The sequence below is a fragment of the Pleuronectes platessa genome, chromosome 6, assembly GCF_947347685.1.
Source record: "Pleuronectes platessa chromosome 6, fPlePla1.1, whole genome shotgun sequence".
Classification (NCBI taxonomy): Eukaryota; Metazoa; Chordata; class Actinopteri; order Pleuronectiformes; family Pleuronectidae; genus Pleuronectes; species Pleuronectes platessa.
In genome coordinates, this window is record NC_070631.1 from 5,875,421 (window position 1) to 5,903,093 (window position 27,673).

Genomic DNA, 27,673 nt, shown 5'->3' on the forward strand with positions numbered 1-27,673 from the left:
ATCTCGTTCCATCGGACCGACAGCCATGGCCAAAAGATGCAGTTGTATTACCACATATGTCATACTTTTTAATGAAAATCTCTGCACAACATTTGTGCTGCATGCAAGAGGGTTCACCCAGGATCTGCAGGCCCTTGCAGGGAAATTTCTGCACATAGTAAAAGTCACTCGTTGCCGAAATTATTCAAAAATACTCCAGCTGGACACAAGAGCCTTGGGCCTGCAAACCTCTGGATCATCTGGCACCGGGGTAACTGTCCTTGGTGTCCAGGTCCAATGCAGGGGTAGTGGACTCAGACGAACTGTGCCTGCCTAAAGCTCACTGTGCTCGGCTTCCACACCCTCCAGTTGGACTGGTGCAGTGCCAATGTGAAGAAACATCTATTTTTCTGTGTGGAAGTTTTGAAAAGGATTGATTGAGAGCACAGATGAGAGTTCCGTTAGCTGGGAGTTAGCATGTTTAATAAACAGAAAAGATTATTAGAAAGGCCAAATGAATTTCTATAAAGAGTTAGAGTAAGAATTGTAATCAGTACAGAGCACATACCTCCACCAGGACCCAACGCTCCCCTTAAATTCAATCAAGCTGCACCAAATTTCACACACTCGTGGATATCTGTTCCCTGAATCTACATCAAGATCCACAAATTATCTCCTGGGAAAACAGAAAAAATGTCGAAAAATGTCTTATAATGTTAAAGACAGTGAAAAAAAAGATCCAGGATTCAGCCCCTATTCTGGATCCACTCCAGAATTGAATCAGTTCAATTCCCTGACCCATATCCCATCCTTCTACTAAGTTTGTTGAGAATCCGTCCTGTGGTTTTTGTTTAATCTCGCTTACAATCAAACATACAAACCAACCTAACAACAGACAGAGGTGAAAACATAACCTCCTCAGTGGACGTGGAGGAACCATTCCTTCTAACGTGACTCCCTGGTTCTGGGTGAGCTGAGCTGGGGGCATAGCTGAAGGCTGTGACTGTTCTGTTGTGACATTACAAAGTTACAGAAGTCCTTGCAGCTTGTTTTTAAAAGGCAGAGTTTCTGAATACAGACTCTTTACATTTCTCCATGGACTGAGCATTTTGATGCCTTTACAATATTTATGTATCACTGTGGACCTGCTTCATACTCCGATAAGACGTGGGAATCTTAATCTACAATATCTATATGGCACCTTTAATGTTAAAATGTGTGCCCCCTCTTTTTTTTTTACCCATTTTTCAAATCCAGCCATGAAATAGCTGCTGAAAAAGGAGTTTCCATATTATGATAACTGTTGTATGCGAAGGTCTGTTTTTCCATTTTTGCTAAACACTTATCTTCAGTGCGTGTTTATTAGCCTCCTATGGGTTTCTAAAAATTGGGGAATTGACTTTCCCATTAAATCTGCTCAGTCGTGCCAGGGATATCTCATTTTCTGATCCGCCACGTCAGTTTACCGACTGCAGTTTATTCTTTGAATCTTCGAGAGCAAAGGAAGCTTGTCCCATTACTATCGCCCACATCAATTCCCTTTTCTGTACTTTTTAAAATCATAATGAATAATATTTGTGCTGGATCCTCCTCCGGTTTGTCTTCGCCCCCGTTTCTCATCCCAGTAAATAATCCAATGTGGAATGTTGCTGCTCAAAGACATTTTGCACCGTGGTTCCATTTAAGCCATGCATACAGCTGGTAGTGGTTTCATGAGCATTTCTCATGGTTGCTGTTTTCTGTCCTCATGTTCACTTCCTCTTATCATTTCCCCCAACATTATAACTGACCTTTCCCCTGTATACTCATGTTTATTCCCCAAATAACAGTGCAGACTAATGCACTCTTCTTCTTCTTCTTCTTCTTCTTCTTCTTCTTCTTCTTCTTCTTCTTCTTCTTCTTCTTCTATTGTTTGATGTTGTCTCCACGTCCTGCAATTCGTCGAAAATTTCTGTTGTTTTTAATACGTTTGAAGAATCGGTCACAATTTACTTGGATTGGCTGCAACGCTATTTACCTCAGAAAAAAATGTCTGGACTCAAACACTTCACCCACCACCTCCATCGTCACAGTGCTGAGTAGATAATGAGTGAATTTAAATTTTTTGGCTGAACTATCCCTTTAAAGATTGTCAACAATAAGAAACATAGGATAACACCAGACTCTGGAATTTTCAACAGAGAGATAATAATCATTTTTTGTTTGGAAAATGTGATCACAACAGACCCACAATACTCCTCATGTCCAAAAATAAACTTGACTGTGGCCTCACTGCTGGGTGTGGTTACATTTCAGACCGAGACGACACATTCTGCCAGAGAGGGCAGCACATCTCTGCTTTTCACCCCGAGTGACACTTTAAGTTTGACTGCATGAGGATTTTTTCCTGGCTGAGTGTCGTTGAACATTGTGTGTCGCGGGAATACAATCAATAATATAACTGATTTCAGGGGTTGTGTGTTTGAGACGCCCGAGCCGCTGTTCCGACGAGTCGACATATGTCACCCGCTGAAGCAGATGGCTCGTGTAAAGTTCAGCTCCTACGTGTCAAAACACAGCGTCAACACTGGGAAATCTTTATGAACAATTAATGACTGCACCATCTCTGGAAACTATTGTTTTTCCTCGAACAGTGAGCACTTCATACTATTTGCTTTCCTCATATTCTCATGTCCCAAATCTCCCCTGCACAGCGTTGACTCTGCCAAAGCCTCAGACATTACTGCTGTGTTGTAGTGAGCCTGCATCTCAAGCAGTTTCTTGCTGTTCTCCTCACTCTGGGTATTCTCCACTCCTTACTGAACTGGGAATGCACCCTGTCTTCCTGCACGAGCATCAAAATAAAATGTGAAGTCTTTATGCCGTAGCGATGGCAGTGTGAGCTGCAGGCCTTGGGCAGGTTCTGCACGCCAGTGGTATTTGAAAAAAAATAAAATATCCAGACACAATGCAAAAATAGAGCGACACTATGTAGGGAAGGTAACGGGTTTAGGGAGGATCAAGCTATTTCCCAATGATAGAAATCAGTGCTGGTTTACTCCAAATCACAGCACTCACCCCCCCTTCTTTACAATGATCACTATTACATCTCCATCCCAGACTGGAGAACCCCCCCCCCCACTGCAGGTGAAGATTACCTTCAGCTGAATGGATACCATTATTCCTCAACACAATCCACCTTCAATTTCCCTTTTTTCTCAGCGTGCGAAAACATGTTTCTTCCTAATCTTCTTTGACGCACTTTCCTGCAACAACGCCAAAGGTAAACCAAGGACTGAGGGTTTATTTCTGTCCCTCCTCAGGTGCTTGTCTCTGGGAAAACAACATGTAGACTCTCTTGTATTTTGGGGGGGAATCATTTTTATTCACTTAAACACATTATGCATGTTCTTAGCTCCCTAAATGTGGGACAGAGTGGCAACTGACAACAGAAAAAAGGAAAAGGAATTAAAGGAAAATGTTCCCTTGGGAGAGAAAAAAGAAATCCATTCTAAATGTAAATAATTGTTAATCGTGTGGTCACAGCGACGTGAGTGGTGCCAGTTTCCCCTGATTTGCATTTGTCAGAAGCATATGATCAGGTGGAGTGCCTCCATGCCATCTAATCCAGAGGCAGTCTGGCTTTAAGACATGTGATACAGTCCTTACGCTCAGCTCGGCTGTACGGGAACATTTGTTTCTTGGTGCTCGCTGAGGGGGGACTCAGTGAGAGCCGCTGCTCAGAGGCTGCCTCTCACAGGAAGGATGCAGACGGGGAGAGAGGAGATTTCACTACAGTTAATTAAGGAGCACTCCGCACGTGCCTACATATGCGAGGGGGCAAATGAATTCGGTGTCAATGGGAGGAGTGATATTTCAAAGGTGGAACTGAAAGAGCTGTAAATCTGTTTTCCTGTGACTCCGGCTTGACGGTCATTTCTGAATCACTGGACTGTTGCTATCAAAGTGCCGGAGCAGGGGGAGACGGAGTCAGTGGAGTTCCCTCCTCCAGCCAAAATTCAGAGTTATTGGATGGGATCAGCATGAGCAGCACTATGGATGGATTTGTGTCATTCTGCTGAGATATTTATATACTCTTAGTTGGCTTGCTCAGGTAAGATTTTATCCTCATTCTTTGTACTCTGTGGAAAGCAATAATTTATTGTATAGATCTATTAATTTATTTTAATAGATTTGGCTTTTTGGCGCAAAACTGGGAAAATGTAAATTTCCTCTGAAAAACAAATTCTTGGATTTTAAATGCAAAATGTGAAAACTGCATAATTAAAGAATTTCTGTTTAGAAAAGCAAAGGGCATTTTCACCATCTCTTTTCAGGGTGTGATTTGATATTGATTTAATGAATTAAATAAAACAAATTGTATATACTAATGCCACAAACACAACAAACATGTGGAAGGATTTGAAAGCAATGTGCATGAGGAGAATATGTATTTCATATATATCCATGCAGGAACCATAATGGCGTCAGTCTATGTGCAACACGGTTTTATTTTACTTCTTAAGGTTGGATTAAAGTTGTTATGCACCAGAAGTGTATCCAGATCTGATCTAAAATAAATCAAATCTAAATATATCGACGTATGAATTGTTATCAATCGTCTCTGATATGAATTAATACCGAATCAATAAGGTGGTTAATAGTGTGATGCTTGTTTGCTGCAGATGTGACACTTGTGAAATAATTTCAGGTTTGAGACGTTTTGTATTTTCTCCTTCACAGCCACCTCTCCTCTTCTATGACCAGGAGTATTCCTCGTTGTTGTTCTACTTTCTTTCTTCTTCCTCTTCTTTCTTTTTTTTTTAAAAATCGAAACAGCATGGTGAAACATTACAGGGCTTTTTGAATTCTCCTACTGCTGTGTCACTGTCACATTATTCTGACAGATACAGAAAAGCCTCGGCAGCCAGCTGCTCGCAAAATCGTATCTTTCTTTAAGTTTTGATTTTTGGTTTTGAGGCAGGAGCACAGCTCAGGAGTTGAAGGGAGTCAGCCTGTCAGGGGAAATCTCTGCTGCATGGGAAAAACTCCCCAGGGATCACTCCACATTTGCAGCGATGTGGCTCAGGGACAAGCCAGGGCAAACTCGCAAGACGAAACAGGGAGGAAGTCATACTTATATAATCATGTTAATGATAAATTCAGATGACTAACAGATCCCACTGAGGGCATTTAGACCGATTATAGACTGGAGCGTGTCTGCGAAATGCTAAATGTATGTATTTGTGTTTACGTGTTGTGCTCCTGAGTCTGGGTGTGTGGGGGGGGGGGTTGGGGTTATGACCTGTGGTTCACAGGTGGGGATGATGATGTAATGGTCTCTGCATTGACTTCACCTTTGCCGGTCCTCAGCAGATGTGTCCTGTCATGTCCTGGCTGCTCTGCCTGGGCCTGTGGGTCAGTGTGACTGCCATCCAGCTGTGTCAGGCCACGTTCTACGACACCATCCAACAGCATCATGGGACGCGGCCCGGACGAACCACCATCCACATGATCGGTGAGTCGCTTCGGTGACGCCTCTCTCCTGCTCGGGAGTCTTCAGACGAAGCTCTTCCTTTTCAACTGCTGCCTGCATATTGACTGTGGCAAGGTGGCACTGGTTGCATTGGGAGTTTGATTTGACGAACGGGGAACGAACTGCGTCACTGCTTTGCTCTGGGAGCTCATTGCCACCTTGTTTATTAATTAAGTCGTTACATTCAATAATATATTCGCAGTCTAGGTTAAACTAACAAGCAATTATTTAGGTTTTTCCATTAAGGTTTGGCCTTGATAGCGAGTGAATGCTCTGTGCCGGGGATGACACCGAAAGACAATAAATGTTTTTTGCACTTTCCATCTTGAGCTATTACCGTTGACATTCATGCAACACTGCTCCCCCTCAATCTGATCCGTGCGACTGGGCTCCCTGTGTGAAATTGCACTGAATAGAATATGACCGAACCATTACGGTTTAACTTTTTGTTTTTCCATCAGGTGGATGTGAGCCAACGGTTATGGTAAATAATTATGATCTCAGGATTCAGGCGGAGGAGAGGAAGCCGAATGCTGTCAGAACTTCAAAGGGAGAAGTATCTGCGTGAGCGTGCGGGTCCTCGGTGTCTGTTATTTCCTCCATGCGCCAGTGCACCTCAAGCATATCAGCAAGAGGTCTTTTCAATTCTCCCAATATTGTGAGTCAGAAGACTTCCTGTTCCAACACCTTCATTTCATTACTCACGTCTGCACATGTGTATCGGAGGAGGAGAAAAGACACACACACACACAGAGAGAGAGAGAGAGAGAGAAAGAAAGGGACGAGGACGTTCGCAAATAGGATATCTTCCAGAGAGTCTTCTCATGTCAACAAAAGGGGAAATGGAATTAATATTTCAAATGTGCACCTCTATGGAGAAAAACAAGTTCAGAGCGAGAGATTTGAATCCTTCAGGACCCCCTGTTACTGAAAGTGTGAATGCCCTGTCATTCCATTTGCCATCGTATGGCCAGTCCTCAGTCCTGGATAAATGAGATGCCACTTTTATGAGAGGAGGATGGGAAGCCTGTCTGGATTGATTCTGACACTGGGACATTTGTTCTGCGCGGTGTGTTGTGTGCCTGTTGGATTGGTGGGAGGATTGGGGTTGACGGGTCATGAATTGGTGGCGAGGAGGCCATTGGTGGCAGACCACTCGGCCAATCATTAAAGGCAGCAAAATACCACAAGTTCACAGTGACTGGTATTACCAGAGGAAATCGAGATTACAGGGGGCGAGGGATCAGTTGTGTCCTTGCCAATAGAAATTTAGATCCCAGGGGGGGGAAGATGTTGTTTGGAAGAAGCACAAGTCAATCACATGCGCTGGCTTTGGGGAAACAGATAGATTGTGACCCGCCTTTCAACACATGCAAAACTCTAGATAAATTACATTTCCATGTTGTGAAAAGTACCTGTGTTGTATAGAGGAAAACCAGAGAGAAGGATTTCAGGTTTAGCAGCAGCATCGTGTCCCAGGAATAATTTCCATTGACAACGTATAGGCAACTGCTTCACTCATGCACTGACACATTGGCAGCCTTATTGCGAACACTGTGTCCAATAGTCCATTAGCTGGATTTCATTTGACGAGACGTGTATGTTCAGTGGTTCGGACAAAGCGCCCTGCTCCCCAGCCTACAGCTCCACTTACAGATTGCTGCCTGCCACTCTCTCAGAAATGGTCGGAGCTTTTCTCTGCTCTCCCGGTGCAGGCGGCGTTGCTCCCCGTGCTATGATTCACAAGGTGCTGTATTTATTTGGTGCAAAGAGCGTGAACGATGCACAAAAGAGAGCAGATTGCGTTTGTAGTGCGTCTGTAAAGTGCCGGGGCCGAGATGTAGCTTTTGGGTTTGTGCATTTGCACCCCGCCCCTGAACACTCACACAGGAAAACTACACAGAAGGACGCTTGTCTTTGTCTACAACACGGAGAAATAGATACTCGTACATGCAAACAGCACTTTTAAAAAGAGTTACACTTCTGCTCTTCTATTATATTTGGTGAGGAGTTAAATTTATTCTTTAGAGCAGGAAAAAAAAAGTTTTTAGCTTTTAATGTGCAGCACAGCAGCATTTCTCTTTTCCAGCTGAAGAAACAGTGCCATTGGTTATGCAGCAGTGCATGATGTGGGGGTGTTAGCGCGGCGTCTATGATAAAGAGTATGTAGCGGCAGCCCGAGGTGGCCTTGCTCCCTCCTGAACTCCCTCCCCACCATCAGTCGGCTCTGCAGGGTCAAACTGTTTATAACTGAGAGGTCGTCGCCTCTTAACGCTGCAGATTACGTCTTGAGGTTGCTGGAGAAATGTTTCGATGAGATACACAGAGAGGCAGAAAGTGTGTGTCTGTGTGTGTGTGTGTGTGTGTGTGTGGGGGGGGGGGGGGGAGTCCAGGCACAAGTAACGCTCATGTAAGTATCCACTGTATATTATAATTTATTCAGTCTTAAGTCATAAATACTTTACCCTGATATCCATTTCACAGTCTTCCTCTCCCCTCACACTGTAGCTACTACACGATACTCCTCTGTAGCAGCTGCAGTCCACCCAGCCCCCCCCCCCCCCTCTCAGCCTCTGCTTCAACATGGATGTAATTTCAATGCCGAGCAGCTTTAATGCAGTTTTTCTCTGAAACATATGAAGTAGTACGCCCATTTCCAATTTCGACTGCCCCAATCATTTCCCTTTCGGTAGCTTTAGTGAGGGCTGGGGGATCAGGACTCCACCCCCCCCCACCCCCCCCCCCCCCCCCCCACCCCCCCCCCCCACCCCCCCCACTCCTCATGTGCGTGCCAACAAAAGAAGCCACTCTCTGGTGAAGCTCGCGATGAGGCAAACATGAAAAATGGATTCTCGGCTGTCACAAACAAAGGTTGTATTCTCTGTGCACTGTTTTAGACAGTGACAATTTAATAGCCTTATATAATGCATCCGGGAGGCACATTATTTTGACATACATCTTCCTCCACCCGTCCCCCTAGACTCTCGAGCCGCACTCTCACTAGTGTCATCGCCGCTCCGCCACAGTGCCAATGGGAAGTGGCGTGCAGCCCCAGCCAGAGGCATCTCCACATCTGGTGCTCGACGCACCCACGTCGTCCTTCTGTTGGTGCACATGTCCTCCGCCGACCAGCAGGTTCACCGTGCCTCCACCTCCCTGTTGTTGTCCTCGTGTCATATATCACACCGGGAAAACACTTATCTGTGTCATCTCCTTTATTGGCCCTGAAAGGAAAAATATATTCTTAAGTAAAATGAATCTCACGACAATCAGGGCCTTAATTAATACTGTATGCTCTCAGCTACAAATGGGTTTTACATATCTCCGTATTTCCCATTTATTTCCTCTTTCAGGTCATGAATTATTCATACGCGAGGGCTCCTCTAAGCTTGTGGATATTTGTTTAAACAGCATGTTTAATTGAAGTCTTTCAGCCAATTCTGTACAGGGGCTATGGTTTGTGATCACAACGCTTATATGCAAAATGAATTTCTGTGGCCCACAGCTTAATTAATTAGCCGGCTTTCTCCCTCTCATGACTACACCAGCTGTTTCTTGTCTTAGCCCCAATCCCCGAGCATTAATAACAGGCTTTTAAAGGCCTGCAAAGTTCATGGTTCGATTCATATCTCAGCGGTGGGATCGTAAAAAGTAAAATCCTCTGTCATTTACTTTAACCCCGTGCACTGGGTCTTCAGAGATTTGTTACTTGTCTGACACAGAACTGTAAACACAACCCCTTTACTACTACTACATGTAATACTATTGATGCTTTTAATTATGATCATTTCTATAGACCACAATGTTACCTTTTTTAGAACTTACTGAAGAATGTCAACGGCGGCTATTATTTCCAACGGTCATGTACATATTCTAGAAAACACAAATTAGTCACTGCAGTGCTCATAACTCAGTGGGCCGTGCTCATCGCTGGCGGCGGTCTGCCACTCCGCTGGCGAGCTCGTGACCTCTGAGCGTCGCTTTGTCAAACCCGCGCTGCAATCCTGCGTCTGAACTCTCCGGCTGATCATCTCACACACAAAGGGAAAGAAAATACATTCCTCATCATCCGTGGCTTCGGGCGCGTCTTCGTGTTTGTATTCGCTGTCATCAAGCCCCCCCACCCCCCTACTCCATTTTCAAAGAAGTGCCGGATTCTTGTCTTCCGCCGCACTGTCGTGTTTCTTTGACAGTAAAGAAAACCTTACGTGCTTCCGTGTTAATTCATCAGAACAAACAAGGAAACAAAACAAAAAGCTACTGTCTTATGGCAAAATGTTCAGCTGCTGCGGAACGGAGAAACAGCCGTTACCTCAGCCAAGGAGGTCATGTTGTCAGCCGTCAGTTTGTTGGGTTGTTCGGTTGGTTTGTTTGTTTGTCAGCAGGATTACACAAAAAACGAACGAATGGATTCACCCACGGAAATTGAAGTTTGAGATATTTGGGCACAAATCAGAGGACGGATACAGGACTTACTTTCTTTAACTTCGTGAAACATTTGCTTTTTTAGACATTCTCACCATTGTCCCAGGGAATAAATCATGGATATTGAGGAAAACATCCAGATCCAAAATAAAAACCTGGCTCCTGTGGATTTAAATGGGGTTTTATATAATGGCTTTTTTTCAGCTGCTGTATGATAACAATTATGGAAATCAGTAACTTCCATCAATATGTAGGTAGAGATGATGTGCAGTGATTAAATAATCAACATATATCTTCAAACGTATCTTCAATAGTTTCAGAACCATGTCCAGATGAACGTGATGGATTCGGTGCAGAATTCAAGGGAACTGAACCAAGAGCACATTCTTAGTTTGTTTGCTTATTTGCAGAATTACAGAAAAACAACTCAACCGATTTCCACCAAATTGTGTGTGTATGTGGGGGGGGGGGGGGGGAGACATGACTCAAGGATGAACACATTACATTTTGGTGTGGATCTGACTCAGGGGGCAGATCCAGTTGTTTTCTATAGTGTCTTTAATATTGTGCTTTCAACATCTTCCAATGATGTCTCAGAGAATAATTCATGGATCTTGATCAATTGAAACAGGCCTATTTAAGGGACTGATATTTATGAGTGTGGTGCCGATCCAAAGAAAAATCTGGATCTAGTTTTCTTCAAATCATAAGGAAGTGGTTCTTTCAGTTGCTGCACGATAGCAAATTGATCTACAGACCTGTGACAACCACCAGGATGTAGCTAAGATAATGAAAATCAACAGTTTATACATATCTGCTGTAGTTTAAACTCAAATGTGATGGACTTCCTGTAGAATCTGAAGGGACTGTTGGGCCTTGGCTGAGATTTGTGCTCCAGTGCCTGTGTACTACAGTTATACACTGAAAAGCCCATTTACAGCATCGCTCCCATGTAAGGCAGCCGGAGAATGGGACGAGCAGCGGAGGACATTTAGCCCCAGAACGATGATATTAGTCGATCATTTGAAAAACACTTTGTTGGCTCCACGCAGCTGCACGTCCTCCCGGGGTCATGAGCGAGCTGCTCAGACCTTTGTGTCAGTCGTTAGTTAACAGCAGCTCTCCTAATTTGCTGTTGTGACAGCTGTCATCGCTGAGGGACGGTCGACTCCAGAACCCTGATGAAAGGATTCACTTTGCTTTAATCCAGAAATAGTCTCAAACAAAAGCTCGGCTCCGCTTGCAAACAGATTGTTTGTTCTCCTCCTATTAAAGTGTTTCCGGAAAGTGAGATCGTTTATCTGTGGCCTCCTCACAGAGTTTACGGATAACATGAATTTTTCACACTAATTAATGTGTAATGATGATGTTCGAGGTAATTAGTATTAAACTTTCATTACTGGGAAATGTGCAGCTGCATTAGACCAGGGGTGGGTTTGACCTTTGAGGCGGAGGTCCACACTTGTTGGTAGATTTGTAAATTTTCACATTTAAGACCTGATTCCAGAATGATAAACTTTGCTTTACCAACAGTTACACTGGTTGTTAAATAAATGCCAATTTAATAACTGTAAATATTCTAGCCAATAGCTGATAACTGTACATTCAAGAAGCCAGGGGCAGGATTATCATTATTAACAGTTATTTTGTGTGGTTATTAATGCTTTTCTCCTCTTTGTTTTAATCAATTCCCATGTTTTTTCCTTGTGGGCATTCTGTCTTTCTTTGTGGTGTGGTTTGTGTCTCTTTGATTCATTTAAATCCTATTTTGCATCTCGTTTTGTTCGTCTTTGTGGTCGTCCTGTCTCCTGTTTTGAGTCTTTTTGCGTCTCATTGTGCGTCTTGGTTTGGGTCTCATTTTGTGTGTCTCTGTTTGTTATCTTCGTGTCTCTGTAGTCTTTATGAATACTGATTCTCTTTGTGGTCACTTCCCGTCGTGGTGGTTGATTTGTCTTCTGTGATGGTTTTGTGTGTGTCTTTGTGCTCGTTTTGTTTTTCTTTTAAGTCGTTCGTGTTCAACGTCTATTTTTTAATCACACTTTGTGTCACTCTGTCGTCTTTTTCTGTCTCTTTCAAGTAGTTTTTTTGTCTCTTTGCGGTTGATTCACATCTGTTTTTACTCGTTTGAGTGACTTTCCCACCAGAAGTGTTAACAGAGCCTCTGGTCTAATGGTCCTGAGCCTTTAACTGGTCATTAACACATCCATGATATCGAGACATCACACACACCTCCTGCTCTTCCTGGATTGATCACCTGTCAATCACTTTGTCTACATAACAGCAAGGTTAACGTGATGAAGACACTGAATAAGACACTGTCATCTAAACACTTATTTTGTGATTACCCTCACCTGCATTAGGTCATAAACCCTCAAATCAAAACTATACTATGACAAATGTAGTCTTATTGTATATACGTGTGTACATCTTATCAGCAGTATTACAGCCTATTCACAGAATTCTGCAACACTGTGGCAGTCACATGTCAACAGGGACATGAGTGGATTCATCTTTAGGCAACTCGTGTCAATAAAATGATCGAGAAAATATCATATTCAGAATAAGGATAGAATTCTGCATATTACTCAGAACTAGAATCTTCTTTGTCTCCCATGTATGTGAACAGAAACTATAACTGTGACTCTTGTACTTAGACGTACAGTAAAAAACAGACCAACAATATAAATAGACCAACAAAACATAACTATAAATGCAAATAGAAGATGGCGATCGTGCAATGGGGCTCAAATGAATATGGATTATTAATGTCTATTTACATGAGGCCAGTAAATATGACAGAAGTGCATTTGTATAGTGTGGAGTATATACAGTCCACTTAGATTGTATATTGTCAGAAGTATGTACATGTAAACTGAGGAAGAGAAGAACAAGTGAGTAAATAAGTGGAGGACTAATGTTGCAGCTGGTTTCTGACCTGTATGGCTGGTTATTGTCCTTTTAGAAGCGGTTGTTACTGTAAGGAAATCTATTCTGAGGCCCGTGGTCATTACTGGACAATTTGGTTTGCCCCATTAGGAGTAAAACATAAGACCAACCTCGTTTGATGACCTTTGGGATCCGGACCCCGGAAGTTATAGCAGAGATGAGCAAAATGTCCCGTTACCTTGGATCCAATCGTGTGATTCTCTGGGTGTGAACATCATTGAAAACATTTTGGATTATGCAAATGAATGTGTTGTGTTTAGATGTTGTAACGAAGAATTTTTACAACACAATGACTCCACTTCATAAGCCTCTCGATTCATAACGTGGAATTAAAGAAATCAACCTGTTGTACATTCGGTTTAATGGAAAACTATCAAACCATCTCTGCACTTGCCGGTTGCACAGTGGTTGTGTGTTGCTTCACGTGTGAGAACTACTCCACAAACACACAAACAAACAAACAAACAGCCCTACTGGTGAATTAATGATAGCTAGTGTCCCCACAGCTTGTAAATATCATGTCAGGGAGTTCAGACCTTTTTGTTTCGCGTGTGCAGAGAATTGTTCCAGCAGATGTGCTCCCTGCCAAGGTAAAAGGCAAACCCCCGCTGCCAAGTGTCCCTGTTGACCTGCATTATATGGAGGTGTAGAGATGAAGCAAGTTTGTCACAGGCTGTTTTCCTCCGCTCTGGCTTTCTCTTTCTGTGTGGAGGGTTTTCAAGGTGTGGCCGCCCTCGGGCTCTCCCTGCTCTTTAGACGACGAACAGGGTTTCTGTCACTTCACTTCTGGCTATTTGCGGGCGGAGTTTAGATGTGAGTTTTTTAGTTTTTCCTCAACCCTATTTCTTAGACACAGAGTTTATTAGAATCTACTCAGAAATGGGGGCTGCAGATTCAGGAGCTATTTTACGTGACTAACATCCCGTCGTCCCCAAACGGCCACTGTGGAGGGAAAAAACCACTTCCATTAATTCATTCTCCCGCGGAAAATGGGACCTCATTTCCCCGATTTTGATTTTCTCAATGAAAGAAATACGTCTCGCAGAGTGGGAATTATGCTTGAGAGATCATTTCATATGGCATTGCCTTTGTGGGAGCCTATTTTAAATGCTTGGCAAGAATATGAAATTCATTATCATTACTTAGACCTCATTAAACTGAAAAGAAGCATCTCAACTTACTAATTGGTTCCAAGGGGGAGGGTAGCATGAGAAATAAGCAAAGTAATTAATATTGGGTTTATCAGCTTCCATTGCAGTTTTTTTTTTTTTCTTTCTTCCCGTCGCTAATATCTCCTCGGTGTGCTATAAGTCTTCTGGCATATTTACACTACAGATCCAATTATCTTTCCTGGAGAGACTGGGGAAGGATGCCATGTGTGAGGGGGGGGGGGGGGGGGACAAAAGTAGGGGAAGTAGATTTTTTTGACAATATGAGGATCATGACTGACAAGAAGAAATTGAATGATGAAAAAAACTGGTTTCTTTAAAAGTTTATATCGTGATCTTCGTAATGAATCTTTTCCTTTTGACATAATTTACGAGTCAATCGGTAAAATAAACACATCACGAATCTAGATCATGTTGTGTTGGTGAACTGCACAGAAGCACATGCTCTCTCCCTCCCTCAGTGTGATTAAAATCAACATCTGACACAATCTGCTTTTTAAGTGTCACACTGAATAAGTAAAGAGCCATTCTCTGAACCCCCCCCCCTCCCCCCTCTCCCCCACTATCAGCTTGCAGGTTGTGAATAATCGCCGCCGACCCTTCAGAGCACATGTCATGCAGCATGAAAGGTCATTTAGCCCTTGTATTATGCATTATTACACAGTTTACATGTTGCCGGCACATTGTCTGGCCGCCAGTGAGCGGACGAGCAGTCACATCAGAGGCGAGCAGCTGTTCTCTAAAGGCTCCTCGGCTCGCCTCTGTCTCTGCCTCCCCCCTTTTTTTTTCTTCCGGCTGGATGAAACACTTTCATCAGAGCAGGCCATCTAGAAAGAAGGAGAAAAAACATGTGAAATACCAGTTCTGGACATTTGCAGCGAGGGGGGGGAGAGAGAGCTCGATAGAAAGACGGGAACAGCTTGACATTTAAAAATGAAAGACGTTGAAGAGACACGAGATATATATATTTTTTTTATTTTCACATTGTTATTTTGTTCTGTGGGGGCCATTCCCCTCCGCCCCCTCCCCCCCGCCAAAAAACCCCCCTCAGAAGTGAATGTGTGCGAGCAGAGGATAATGTGCCTTTTGTTTATTTGAGCTTAATGGACGTGAAAGCCGCCCGTGTGATTGCTGCTGTACAGTAACGTCGCCGTGTCGCGCTGAACGAGTCACACAGCTGCATAATAAGTGGACAAAAAATAACAACACACCAAATAACCACAGGCTTTCATTCGAGCGCGTCGGGAGTCAGACCAGCAGTTAATGCCCTTCATGGGGACCAGTGTGGCGGTGTCCCGAGCCTGTGATGAGGTGACAGCACACGCGACCGGCTTTGAGGCCTCACATGCAAATGAAAGAGCCAATCCGCTGCCACTCGCTGCTTCCTCTGTTCCGACGCGCTCCTCGTGCATCTTGAAACAAACACGGGCTCCACTCTGTGAACGCTGCTTTTTTGCATTTCAATAAAGTATCACCCGTATTTGGCCCGCTTGCACAGGACCGGGCCTCTTTGTGTGACCTGCTGTCAAAGCTGCCAGCCATATTCCATGAATTTCTATGCTTTTTATTTGTCATGGACGGTGCTTTTTATGTTTTCTTTCCCACAGTGGCAATTTGGTAGTTTTCCTCGCTCGTAAATTGCTTTGATTTTTCTCTCTCTGGCATGGACTCTCTCTCTCTCTCTCTCTCTCTCTCTCTCTCTCTCTCTCTCTCTCTCTCTCTCTCTCTCTCTCTCTTAACAAACACACATTGTAAACTTGTGAGACACACACACATGCGTCAAGAGAGAAAAAAGGAAAAGCCTCCTCGCACGGTGACACTTTTAATAGATGTAGTTTCTCAAACTCTGAAGTTTCCTCAAGCTGTTTTCAACAAAACACCGTCCGCAGGATTCTCTCCACCCCGGAAACAAATTTGTCTCCCAGTTTACCAAGCGATATATTACTAATTTTCACCTCAGTGTTTACTTCTAGAATAACAACATCACCTCAGGGACGTTAGCTGTTTTCACAGAAGGCAGGGGAATACAGATTGTCACTCAGTTTGACACCACGCAGTCACATTCCCGTGCCTCTCACTGTCTTCCATCTGCATTAATTTGACATTCTCTAATCTGCCGCTCCTATTTCCGAAACTGCCGTAGCCCTGCTGGCTTGGAAGTCTGCAGAGAGCCTTCACGGGGAGGGAGTGGGGCCCATTACGGGTCACCTTGGATGCATTTCCCATTAAAAGGTGACAGGCCTGCTGCTCTAAAACATGGACTGCCGTGGCTCGGAGATCAGGGCCTGCTGTCTCTGGTAAATGACTTTTAAACAACAAAGTAATTAACAACAGGTGATGGGGCGCTCTGTGTCGGCGGGGACTTGCCTGCGATGTGGACTCTGAGGTTTGCAGGGAGTCGCTCAGATGTCTCGAGATAGTGCAGACGGCAACATGGCTGCGTGAGCGTGTGAGTTCAGCTCAGGGCGTGGACATAATGCCACTGGCTGCCAATCACTGGAATCCAAAGGTCTGAGATGAACACGGTTTCCTGATGGTTTGATTCCCTCTGGCTTTTTTCCGTTTGGATTGTGTATGAAGTGAACCAGAGGCGGCCTTCACTTCCATGCTTGCTGAATTCGATAATTCCACATATTTCTTTTAGATTATTAGGTTTTACCCAAATGACAGATGTCAATTAGAAACCCTCAATAGATTGCACGTGTAGTGTTTCTCGTGTCCCCACCGTGTGGAACGTCTGGTACAGATGGTACACCCGCTCTCTCCAGAGGCAGCGGCCCAGTCTGGGCTCATTAAAGTCGACGTGGAGTCATTGCATTACTTATTGCAGGGTGACATTTCTATTGAGACAGACTGACCATCCTCCTCCGTGCAGTGTCTGTTTCGTCACGTTTGAAGAACCATTTAGCAGTCCCTCGTGAACCCCCCCCCCCCCCCCCCCCCCCCCGCCCCCCCACACTCACATTTGCTGGGGCAGGCGGAACCGCAGATCCACAGAAAGTCAGAATGGCCGCTACACGTTCATGTCATGGATGGTTTGACAGCATTTGCCGTCATCCAGGCGTGCTGTCCATAACTCATCGGATCCCGACGCAGTGATGCTGGCTTCCAGTGTGACTCATCGTGCCGGAGTCCGTCGCACTCCGTCCGGCAGCCGAGGCTCTGCTGATGCCAGGTGTCGTCATTCGAGTGGATGAGAGCACTACAGCTAAGTGTTCCGGGGGAGAAGGAATCAATGTGGCAAACCTGAACAAAGTCAGATCCCTCTGTGAGGAGTTGAGTAAAGTGCCGTGGGCTTTCTTAGCTTTCACAGACCTTGTTTTTTCCTTCTAACTGCTCAAATAATGTTTTACAGTATCTGTCAACACTGTCTCATCTGTTTATCCAGACGCAGAGAATGCAAGTCACTTTATGACAGAGGGAAAGAATAGAATAAAATAAGTGACCTAGATTGACAGGAAGAAGCGGTCGAGATTGTGTCCACATCTCAATATAATGATCTTTTTGTGTGTGTGATGCTGTAGTGTGACCTCAACTGTGGTCATACGTGTAAACATGTTGTGGTAGAATGAAGGACGTCAGTCATTTGATGTGATTCTGCTTTTGCGACGCAGGAAAAGCTCCAGAATAGGTTCAGTGAAGCAGAAGCTGCTCCAGATGACAAACCTGATCTATGGATGTTTCATTACGCTCCTCTTCGTCAGTCTTCACCACATGATTTATTTGCAGCATTGTTTTTGTACTTTTGAGTTTGAGTACCTCGTCCTACTCTGCATTTACAATTCAGATGTTTCACCCTTCAGTCACGGGACAAGATCCTCCTCAGCAGAGAGCAGGACCTCAAACAGCTCTGTAAACACAACACTACAATGTTAAAAGAAGTCAAATATAATGTTATAATAATGTAATTATATAAATAATTGGGTCCTAAAAACCTTGTTTCTATTATACAAGTTAATTAGTGTATTCATATTTCAATAATCCGCACAATTCAGACGAGTACAGATCAAACTGAATCTTTGTTGCTGCCCCACATTCATGAAAAATTAACATGGGTGTTAGAAAAGGCTTGTTTGAATCAATTGTTAAATAAAGATGAGAGGGTTTAATAAAAGAAAAAGACTTGAGAAGTAGATTTTTCCATTTTGCATTCTGATTTAAATTCTTAATTTGGTAATTGAAACTCTGGCTGTTAAATGCATGCACTGGAGTAAATCTTATTACATTTACTACACGTCAAAGGAGAATATTGCTGAGATAGATTCAAGTAAAGTACCTCTTTGATTTTTACAAATTAAATACAGTTTACCTGTCATAAGCAATTCTGCTCTGTCGGTGTAAACAGCTGCATAAAGTCTGAGTTACAAGCTTTTCTATCACGAGTAAAGAAAGAAGCAAACAGCTTGCACGATGGGAAATGTAAGATGTACAACACTAAGAGCCCAATTAAAGTAGAGTAAATGTACTTTGTTACTCTCCATCATTGTGTAGTTCACTGTGGTGCCTGTTCTCAACCTGTGTGTTTGTGAATGTGCTGTGTGCTGCTCCTGTGGTGAGGCTGGTTGCAGCTTTCCACAGAATCCTGAAGCCACCGCCGCTGCACAAAGAGCTGTTCACACGTTTTATTCAAAGCTCAGTGCATCGACCGTCTGTTTGTTCAAACTATATTTATATAGAGCACATCACGAGTCCAAATCGCACCAAAGTCAACACTGCGCTTCCTTAGGCCCTTGACAACACACATGTTAAGTGTTAAGCTGAGATATGAAGATATGAAGATATGAAGACTTCTGGAATTGTTTGATTAATGGCAATATGTTTGTGTAGTTTTATGCAATTTCCAGCCAATCTTTGTCCTCTTGTAATGAAAGTTGGAAGGTGGCACAGATATCAAATCAAATAATAGTTTAGACAAATGGGAAACGCCAGCCGTTAGTCTGGAGTGAGTCAAGGCCGAAGACAACTGCGGGCGAGACTGACACTGAACAAATTTGGACCTTGGGCCGCGGCACTAAATACAGCAGATGTGTTGTTCTCAGGGATATGTCTTTGTTTTCCAAAAGCCAGAACAGAGCAACAAAAGAAATATCTCGGTTCGATGGAATAAATCATCACACAACCGAAGCGCCCATCCCAGAAAACACGACGTATTGTCACCATCTCATTTAACACGGAGTTGTGGCTTATTCAGCTCTTTTCCGGTGCTAAAAAGTGAAGCTGCGGCCCGGGCGCAGGTTGTGGGCGATCACCTGGTTTCCTGACACCTTCTGGTCCCGGCCTCAGAGTAATGAAGAGGCAGGGGCGTGGAGCATGGCCACGGGAACAGGGCAGCTCCAGTCGAGACACCCTCTGCTTCTGTGTGACCTCTGAACCGATGAATGACAATTTCTCGTGTGACCCTTGTTCCCTGTCAGTCAAAATGTTGACAGGGGAAGACAACACAACCACACACACACACACACACACACACACACACACACACACACACACACACACAGCTTGAACACGTTTGTTATCTGTGAGACTGACTTTGTTCCTTCTAGCTGATAATGGGGGGGGGGAATATGGAAATACAGAAAACAATTATACCCTTGCGTGGCTCCAGCCCTCACCTGATGAGAGCGTTCATCTCCCGCCATGTTATCCTTCGTCGACTTGTGAAATATTTATAATGCCAAAAATGGATTTCGGGGCGTGCAGCGTGTTGTAGTCACGAGCTGAAACCACGGGCGAACTCGGAGAACGCTCATCAGCGCCGCTCGGCTTTCGTCTAAACACGACTGGAAATACCTCGCGGATTTGCATTTCCATCCGTTTGTGATGTATTCTTTGGCGGTGATGATTTTCCAAATATAGAGCATCCTGATTCTTTGCTCTGTTCGAGAGCAACAAGCGGTTACAAGTTAATTCTGGTGAGTGGTGTGTTTTTAATAGATCAAAGAGGAAATCTGGGGCTGTCTTATGCAATTACGGGGATGCATTAAGAAGAACAAACCCCTCTGGGCTGTTGTTTTCAAATGATGCCCCACTGCTTCCACTGGTACATCGCGATTAACGTTGTGCAGACATGCCCTTTGGTTGAGTGCATCAGACAGCAGCCGACTTTCTCCCAGACCAGCTACAGGATCAGGAGGTTTTTTCCATTATTACACGATAACCCCGAGAACAGACACGGCAGGAAGCAGGGAAAAGAATGGCTCTCTGAATTCCAACTATTTGACTATTAAAGCGCCATCTTTTAACGGTAAAGTTACCATTCCTCAATAAAATGTCTAAAAATTATAGTGTATTTGTTGACTTTTGCACTCCAAAATGTTTTCCAACTAAGTTCAAACCCAGAAATTCCTAGTTTTATTCAAGGTAACAGGACGTTTTTTAATCCGCTTTGACCGTCTCTGCTGTGACTTCTGGGGCAGATGAGCTTTTCTTTCCTTTCACTGTTTGTATCAGTCGCTCTTAACGGATCAGGATTGTTGTTTTGTGTCGCTGAAGCTTTTCCGAGTAAACCGCAAATGCACTCGGGGGGAACCAAGTGGCCCAAGAAGATTATGGGGGAAGAAATGGCGGTGACACAACAACTTCCATGATCCCACGCTGCTTCACGACGTCATCAAACTACGAGTTGGTCATTGTTCTTGATTACGGGACCCCTAGTGGCTGAAGATTACATTGAAGAGGACATGGTTCATCCATATTCATACGCTCCTCATTACAAGCAGATGCTGAACACGCTGTATTTCCACTTCGAAGAAACACAGGATCCTGGGATGAGGCGCTGTCAAGTCTAGTGAAGTCTAACTCTCCTCTTGAGGGTTTTTATGCACATAAGAGAAGCTGATGATCGTTTTTAAGGCCGTGCAGTCGAAGGAAAAGATTTGAGTGTGAGACAGGCGCGGTGATTCACTTCCATCCAGCGGGTCAAGTGGGGCTGTGAGTTGGCTAATCCCCAGAGGAGCTCACATGATGGTTCAATTATATCCAGGAACTGACACGTTAGTTTCTGTGTCTCTGTCTGAGTTTAAGCTACTTTATGGATTATCGTAAACCTGCTGCATCCTTACTGATGTAATCCCTAAAGACCTGTTCACATTTGCAATTCAAAGGGTGATCAAACTTTATTTTAGCCCAACACACTCACTATTCATTGTCAGTATTAAACACGTACAGCCTAATTAAATGTATTCTAGTTGAACAGTGTTAATTCATTTATTAAATTTTTTTATATTTTTAGAGCTGCAACAATTTAGAGAATAGGTAGTCAATCAATAGGAAATTAATTAGCAACTGTTTCGATAACGAGTTAATTAATACATATATTATAGAAAATCCAGATCATTCTATATCAGTTAATTCTAACTGATATAAAATAAAGAAAAAGCAACAAACACCCACATGAAAGAACTGCATCCAGTGAATGAGCGAAATGATGAATTATTTACCAAAAACCATTTGACAATTATTTTCTGTTGACCAACTAATCAATGAACTAATTGACTGCTTAAGCTCGACACATCATTATCGATGACAATAACTGTGTAACGCTCTGTTTTGAATCATTAATCCTCTGTTTGTGTAGCAGCTTAATGAGCTATTAATGAGGACTGTGATACAGTTTGGTTATTTACCGTTGTAATGAGGTGATGTTAAAATAAAGGTGGATCTTTTGAAATGTGATTTCCTGAACTGGGGTGATTGGATGTTGTTTACTGCTCGGCAACCACACCAGGTCTTTCTCACAATACAACAAATACACGGCTCCGCTTTGTGCGTCTAACAAATTGTTGTGCATGAAGAGGGCCTTAAAAAAAAAAAATATTAAAATGCGGTTAAAGCGATATATGCAAATCAAGCCATGACACATTTCACCAACCCACAGCTCATTGTCAAACATTACTTCGGATCCCTGTACTTGCAATACACCAGATACTTCTCTCTCTCTCTCTCTCTCTCTCTCCCTCCCTCTCTCCCTCTCTCTCTCCCTCTCTCTCTCCCTCTCTCCCTCTCTCTCTCTCAGCTCTTTCTCTCCTCAACCTCCTTGATCTTGTGTCATGCTGACGGGTGTAATTGTCAGACGGTCCTTTGCGGCGCAGCCCTCACATGTGGAGAGTCGGAGCGCAGTGGGTGGGAGAGGCCAGCGGTCGCGGTGGGTCGAGTCCCCTCAGTCAGTCCGGTCCCCTCGTCCTCCAGGGCACAGCCGGTAGTTTGGTGATAATTGCGCAGTGGAGCCAGTGTTGGTATTCATGATGACCCTGAAGCAGGCCTCTCCTCCCCGCTAATAGACGTCTCTCTTTCTGCTCGACTCTCACACGTCTCTTCATCGTCATTTAGCATTCAACAAGCTGCAGGGGCCTCGTCTGCAGAGTAAAAGCACAGGGATGATTATTCTTGTTTACAGCAGACCTGTGAGAGAGTTTTCAAAAGAATCGTGGGCAGAAATATTACGTGACGGTGCAGCGGCGGAAGTATTGAGATGTTCTACTTCAGGTATCAGTACAACGATGGAAAAAATACCTCTAATTGGAAAGTTTATACGAAAAATACTTGAGGCTAGCAAAAGTATGACATATGATATATCATGATACTGTATATATTATTACACTGACACTTTTTGATGGATGACACTGAGTTTCATACAATTTCCAAAGGGGTTAGTTTTAGTTTTTAGTATCAAACTTTCCTCTATCTGGCCATGTTAGAGAAAGTAGAAGAAAAGTTCCAGGATCCAAACTTGTATCTGGATCCACTCCAAAGAATCAAAGTTCAAACTTCTTCTGGTGACACCACACTCCTGCCAAACTATATCATGGAAATCAGTTTTGTAGTTTCTACTACATCTCTGCAGATATTGTACAACTTATAAACCTTTATATAGACGCCAATTAAACATAAAACAGTTGCAGAGATATACTCATTTATTCTATTCTATTTTATTCAATTCTGTATCTTTAGCATATCATTTTAACCTGGAGTCTGAGAAAATCTACATTGTACTTACAGATATATGCTCTATTATTCCATTCTGTATTTTAGGCATGACATTTTTACCTGGGGCTTGAAAAAAGGGGGAAGAGGTTGAGTGCAGCATCTCAGTGAATGTGATTATTTTGGTTCCACCGATGATAACAGTCTGCGTAAATCCACAAATGTCCACAAAACGATTTGCTCAGAAAGCAAAGTCTGACTGTGTGTGACCCCTGAGATGCTGACTTAATGTAGTGTGTTGTGTGTGTGTGTGTGTTTGTTTGTTTCTCTTCTTATCAGAGGGGGGCACATGTGAAGTAATTGCTGCTCACAGATGCTGCAACAAGAATCGTATCGAGGAGCGGTCACAGACGGTCAAGTGTTCCTGCCTGCCAGGGAAGGTGGCTGGAACCACCAGGAACAGACCTTCATGTGTGGACGGTGAGTAAAAAACTGATAACGGAAGTTTTCCTGCGATGCTGTCGTGAGTTTGCATGAGGAAAAAAAAAACATTTATTTGGAATGTGCTTGCCTCGCAGGAAAAATAACCAATTTCCATTTTTGTATTTAATTCAGCTGAACGTGGAATGTATTGTTCGGGAAAAATAAATAATCCTGCCAGACGAGCCTTTTGTAAAAATACAGAGATTTGTTAAAATAACAGGCACCCGTGCAATGCCTCGTCCCAGATACGATTTAGCAGTACCTGGGATAATGTCACATCCAAATTCTGTTGCTGACAGACAGCGGGGGGGAATCTGGGGGGGGGGGGGGATCTGCGGGGGGAAGCTTTACTCCAGCAGCAGCAGGCAGCCAAACACAACTGCTGAATGAAACGCACCTCAGGGAACAGTGGGAAAAATAAAGAATAGAGAAAGGCAAATAGGTGCAGAAGAAAATGGCTGCTGATGACTTAGGAGCCTTGTTGCTATTCAGTGATGTTTTTTTTTTTCACGCTTTAACAAAAGTCTGGAACACCAGCTCAGTCCCTTGTAAGAAAAGGATTTGGTGCTCGGGTCTCACACGTCAATATGTGGCTTTTGTAAAAAAAACTCTCACCTGCAGCTTTTATCTTAAATCCTTTTTTGCAAATATTACTGCAATCTCGGAGCGGCCGAGGGAATTTGAGGTCTCTCAATGTCAGCTCTGACAGATTCTTTTCCGCTATCACACATTACAAACAATGCGCTGTCTACTTACCCTGTAGTTAAGGCAATTTTCTCTCTGGTTGGCAGAAATGTGGCATACATTAAAGTCAAGTCACAGTCACACTTACTGATCCACTCGGTAAATTGAAAGCCTCGGCTCCAACCTCTGCTTTCCACTTATATGCTGCCTTTAATAAAGAAGCCGCATTGTAATAAGAAACTGTTTTATCTGAAACGTACACATGTGACACACGGAGCCGAATTGTTTACCGCCACCTCGGACATAATGTGTTTTATTGGGCGTGGACACCTGCACCTAATGGCCATCGCTCTGTGGACTGCTGGGCCGTGGGATGTGGCGCTAGGGCGAAGGGTACCGGCATCACCATTTCTCTTGTCTTTGTTGCCTGTAGCATCCATAGTAATTGGGAAGTGGTGGTGTGAGATGGAGCCTTGCCTGGAGGGGGAGGAATGCAAGACGCTCCCCGACAACTCGGGCTGGATGTGCTACGCCGGCAACAAGATCAAAACCACGAGGGTAAGATAACCTCTCCTGACCGCCGCGTCCCGAGCAGTGGGGGTGGAGGCGTACAGCGCGGTGACACGAGCCGCGGCATCAACCAAGCAGCATATTCATACAGATTGAATTTCGCCGTAAATTGACTCGTTAACGCCGCCGCCCTCTAACCCCTTGATTTCCTGCTTCCCTTTTTCTTTGTCAGAACACTCAGCCATACACAACATCAACATATTAACACGTTGGGGAGAGAGGATGCGGGGAAATGCCTCTGGTGCAAGGGTTAATTTGCAGGTCAGCTTCTTCACTTATACTGGAACGCCGGTCCGCTTGTTAATTTCGCTCAACCGGCTTAATGACTGAGTTTTTCTAAAGGGCAAAACACGTGATTTACACTAATCTCTGTGATATTTACAACCTTCCTAACGCGTTGCTCCTTCTCTTTTCAGGACCAATTACCACAAAGACAATGAACTTATTGTTGCTTTGAGAAATGTGAACACTTCTCAGATTCAAGTGTAAAAAAAGATGTAGAGTACGTTCAGCACCTCCTGCTCCAGGCTCCTGCAAACACCGACGCTCCGAGCCGCCTGCGGGGAACTTCATCATAACCTTGTAATGAGTATAGTTTCATCATTTCTTTCTAACTCTGAGATGGAACATGAATGTCTGCATTTGGATTAATGTCCGGACGGCAGCTGACGTCCCCCCCCCCCCCCCCCCCCCCCGCCCCCGTCCACACATCACGTGACACAGATGGGAGGAGACCAACGGGAGAGGAATCATCAGAGGACACGGGGACGAGCAGGAACAGTAGTCGACAGCCCTCAGGATTTTTTTTTTTTTCAATATTCTAAGAGGAAAAAATATTGTACATACGTTGTTTGTCATTTCCTGTCGTTACACAACAACTCGATATTCGTGGTGGTGTTGAATTATCGATCATCCAAGTCCCTCTTCTGACCCACGAGAACACGACGCAGCCGGAACTTCTGACGAGTTCTCGGGCGCGCCACGTGAAGACGGAACAGATGCATTGTGGGGGAGGTGTTTTACAAATTAAAGCTTATGTGTCTTGATACTGTACATTTTGCCACTTGTTTGTATGGTACTGGTTTTCTTCTCTTTTAATGACACTTGCCGGTCGTTAACTTGTCAGCTGCCCTGAGACGGATTAAATCACCAAAAATGTGAAACCACTTGGTTGTTTTTCGATACTTGAAATGCCTTATTCGTGTCAGATCATTGTACATATGAAGCTGTTGAGTGATATGTGCCGAGATGTCGTTAAAGTCATTGATCCTGTACCTGACGTGACTGCAGCTGTACCGTTGCCCTCACCGGTGTCATGTATCATCATCACGGATCTGTATCGGGACACTAGAGTAACCGAAGCACTTCTTCAAACTAAGATTTGGGCAATTATGAAAATAAGCTCATGTGCTTTCTTGTTAGATCTGGAAATTTATGGAGCTAGATGATGGTTATCTTAGCTTAGCATAAAGATTGGAAGCCGGAGGAAGCCTGACTTGGAAGACAATTAACAAAACCTGGTTAGCAACACTTTTAAAAGCTCACTAATTAACATGATATACCCATCGACTGTATATGAAGATGGACACTGCGTCTCCACATCCTTCCACAATTAAATAAATGAAGCCCAAATATCCTGAATATGGCCATGTTGTGACCTTGTTCCCACATAGAGAAATAGTTTTGGGGCAGACTGGTCATCCAGCCCACAAACGCTTGTTTGACAGATTTGGGCCAAAAGTATCAATACCTCATGTCAACCAGAGGTGGACGGAATTTGTTTTGTTCTATTTGAGCCACATTCACCATTTACCATATTGGCCAGATGAGGTTCAGATTCATTTTGTCTATCAAGGTATCAAGGTTCTGCCGACAAACATCTTTAACCAATCGTGAGTCAGTCTCAGCTGTCAATCAAGATGTTTCACACCGTTTTTAAAGAAACCAAACGTAAGAACTACATAAATAACTGATCCCATCTTTGAGAAAAAGTGCATGTGCTGTGTACTTTTTAGTTTGCTCCATGTCCCATCCACTAACATGCAGAGGGCAGAGTTTATGACAGCAGCCAGCCACCAGGGGGAGATCCAGATGCAATGGCTTCACTTTTTAGGAGCTGTCATGTCGTCCATCTTTAAAGTTATTATACTTTTTCTTACTGAAGTTGTGGGTTTGAGTCCCTTAAGATGTGTGCAGCTTAAACAAATGAGATATAACATGTTATAATTATTCATCTTTAGAGATATTAGCAGGTTCCTTCATTTTAAACTCTCACGTTCACCCTCCTCTGTGGTTTCTGTGCACACCGTCTCCTGTGGCTTCATTTTTAACAGCCCACAGCTCAACCCTCAAGTCAACTCTTGCTCTCTGCACACACAGAGCTAAGAACCATTTCACACATAGATGAATGGGCGCCGGGACTCACCCCTGTATTTACAACACTTTGATGCAGTATCACAGCGGGGACCGCCCATTGCTTTCACCGCCTCTACCCCTCAGGATTTATTCCACCAGGAACTCGGGGTGACTGCCGCTGCTGCACAGGTTGTCATCCATCTTCTGGATAAATGAAAAGTTTTTCCTGCACCTTCCACTTGTTTCATTTTTTCCGCCCACTTCCCACTTATATTCAGCTTGTTTGCTCCTTAAAATACAAAGATTCTCACATTTATGAGAAAAAAATGTAAATTACAGATTTTTTTTTCCATTAGATATCCTCTTAGGTTTTTTTAATATATATAGTTGTCTGCTTTTAAGATATAAGATCTTTCTCTGAGCATCTGAACCACGATCTGCAACAGTAATAGAAAGCTTGTGTTTCTGCTGCTTCCAACCCAGTTTATTTGTGCACAGAAGAGATACCAGGGATGGATGGGACATTTTAGAATATAGGGCAAGATGGTGAATATCTCTTGTAAGTTTCAAGGTCTTCTGCACAATGTAAGTTAGCAGGTGTTTAGCAGCAACATCAGATGTTAGG

The 27,673-nt window shown here is 43.7% G+C and overlaps 1 protein-coding gene across 1 annotated transcript; it reads left to right on the forward strand.

Annotated features, from left to right (window-relative positions):
• The first annotated feature begins 5,334 nt into the window (after positions 1-5,334).
• Positions 5,335-24,898, forward strand: LOC128442738 (chemokine-like protein TAFA-1). The gene is made up of 4 exons (XM_053425306.1): positions 5,335-5,476; positions 23,296-23,436; positions 24,557-24,681; positions 24,866-24,898. The coding sequence occupies exons 1-4, from the start codon at positions 5,335-5,337 to the stop codon at positions 24,896-24,898; spliced, it is 441 nt and encodes a 146-aa protein (XP_053281281.1).
• Positions 24,899-27,673: the final 2,775 nt, after the last annotated feature.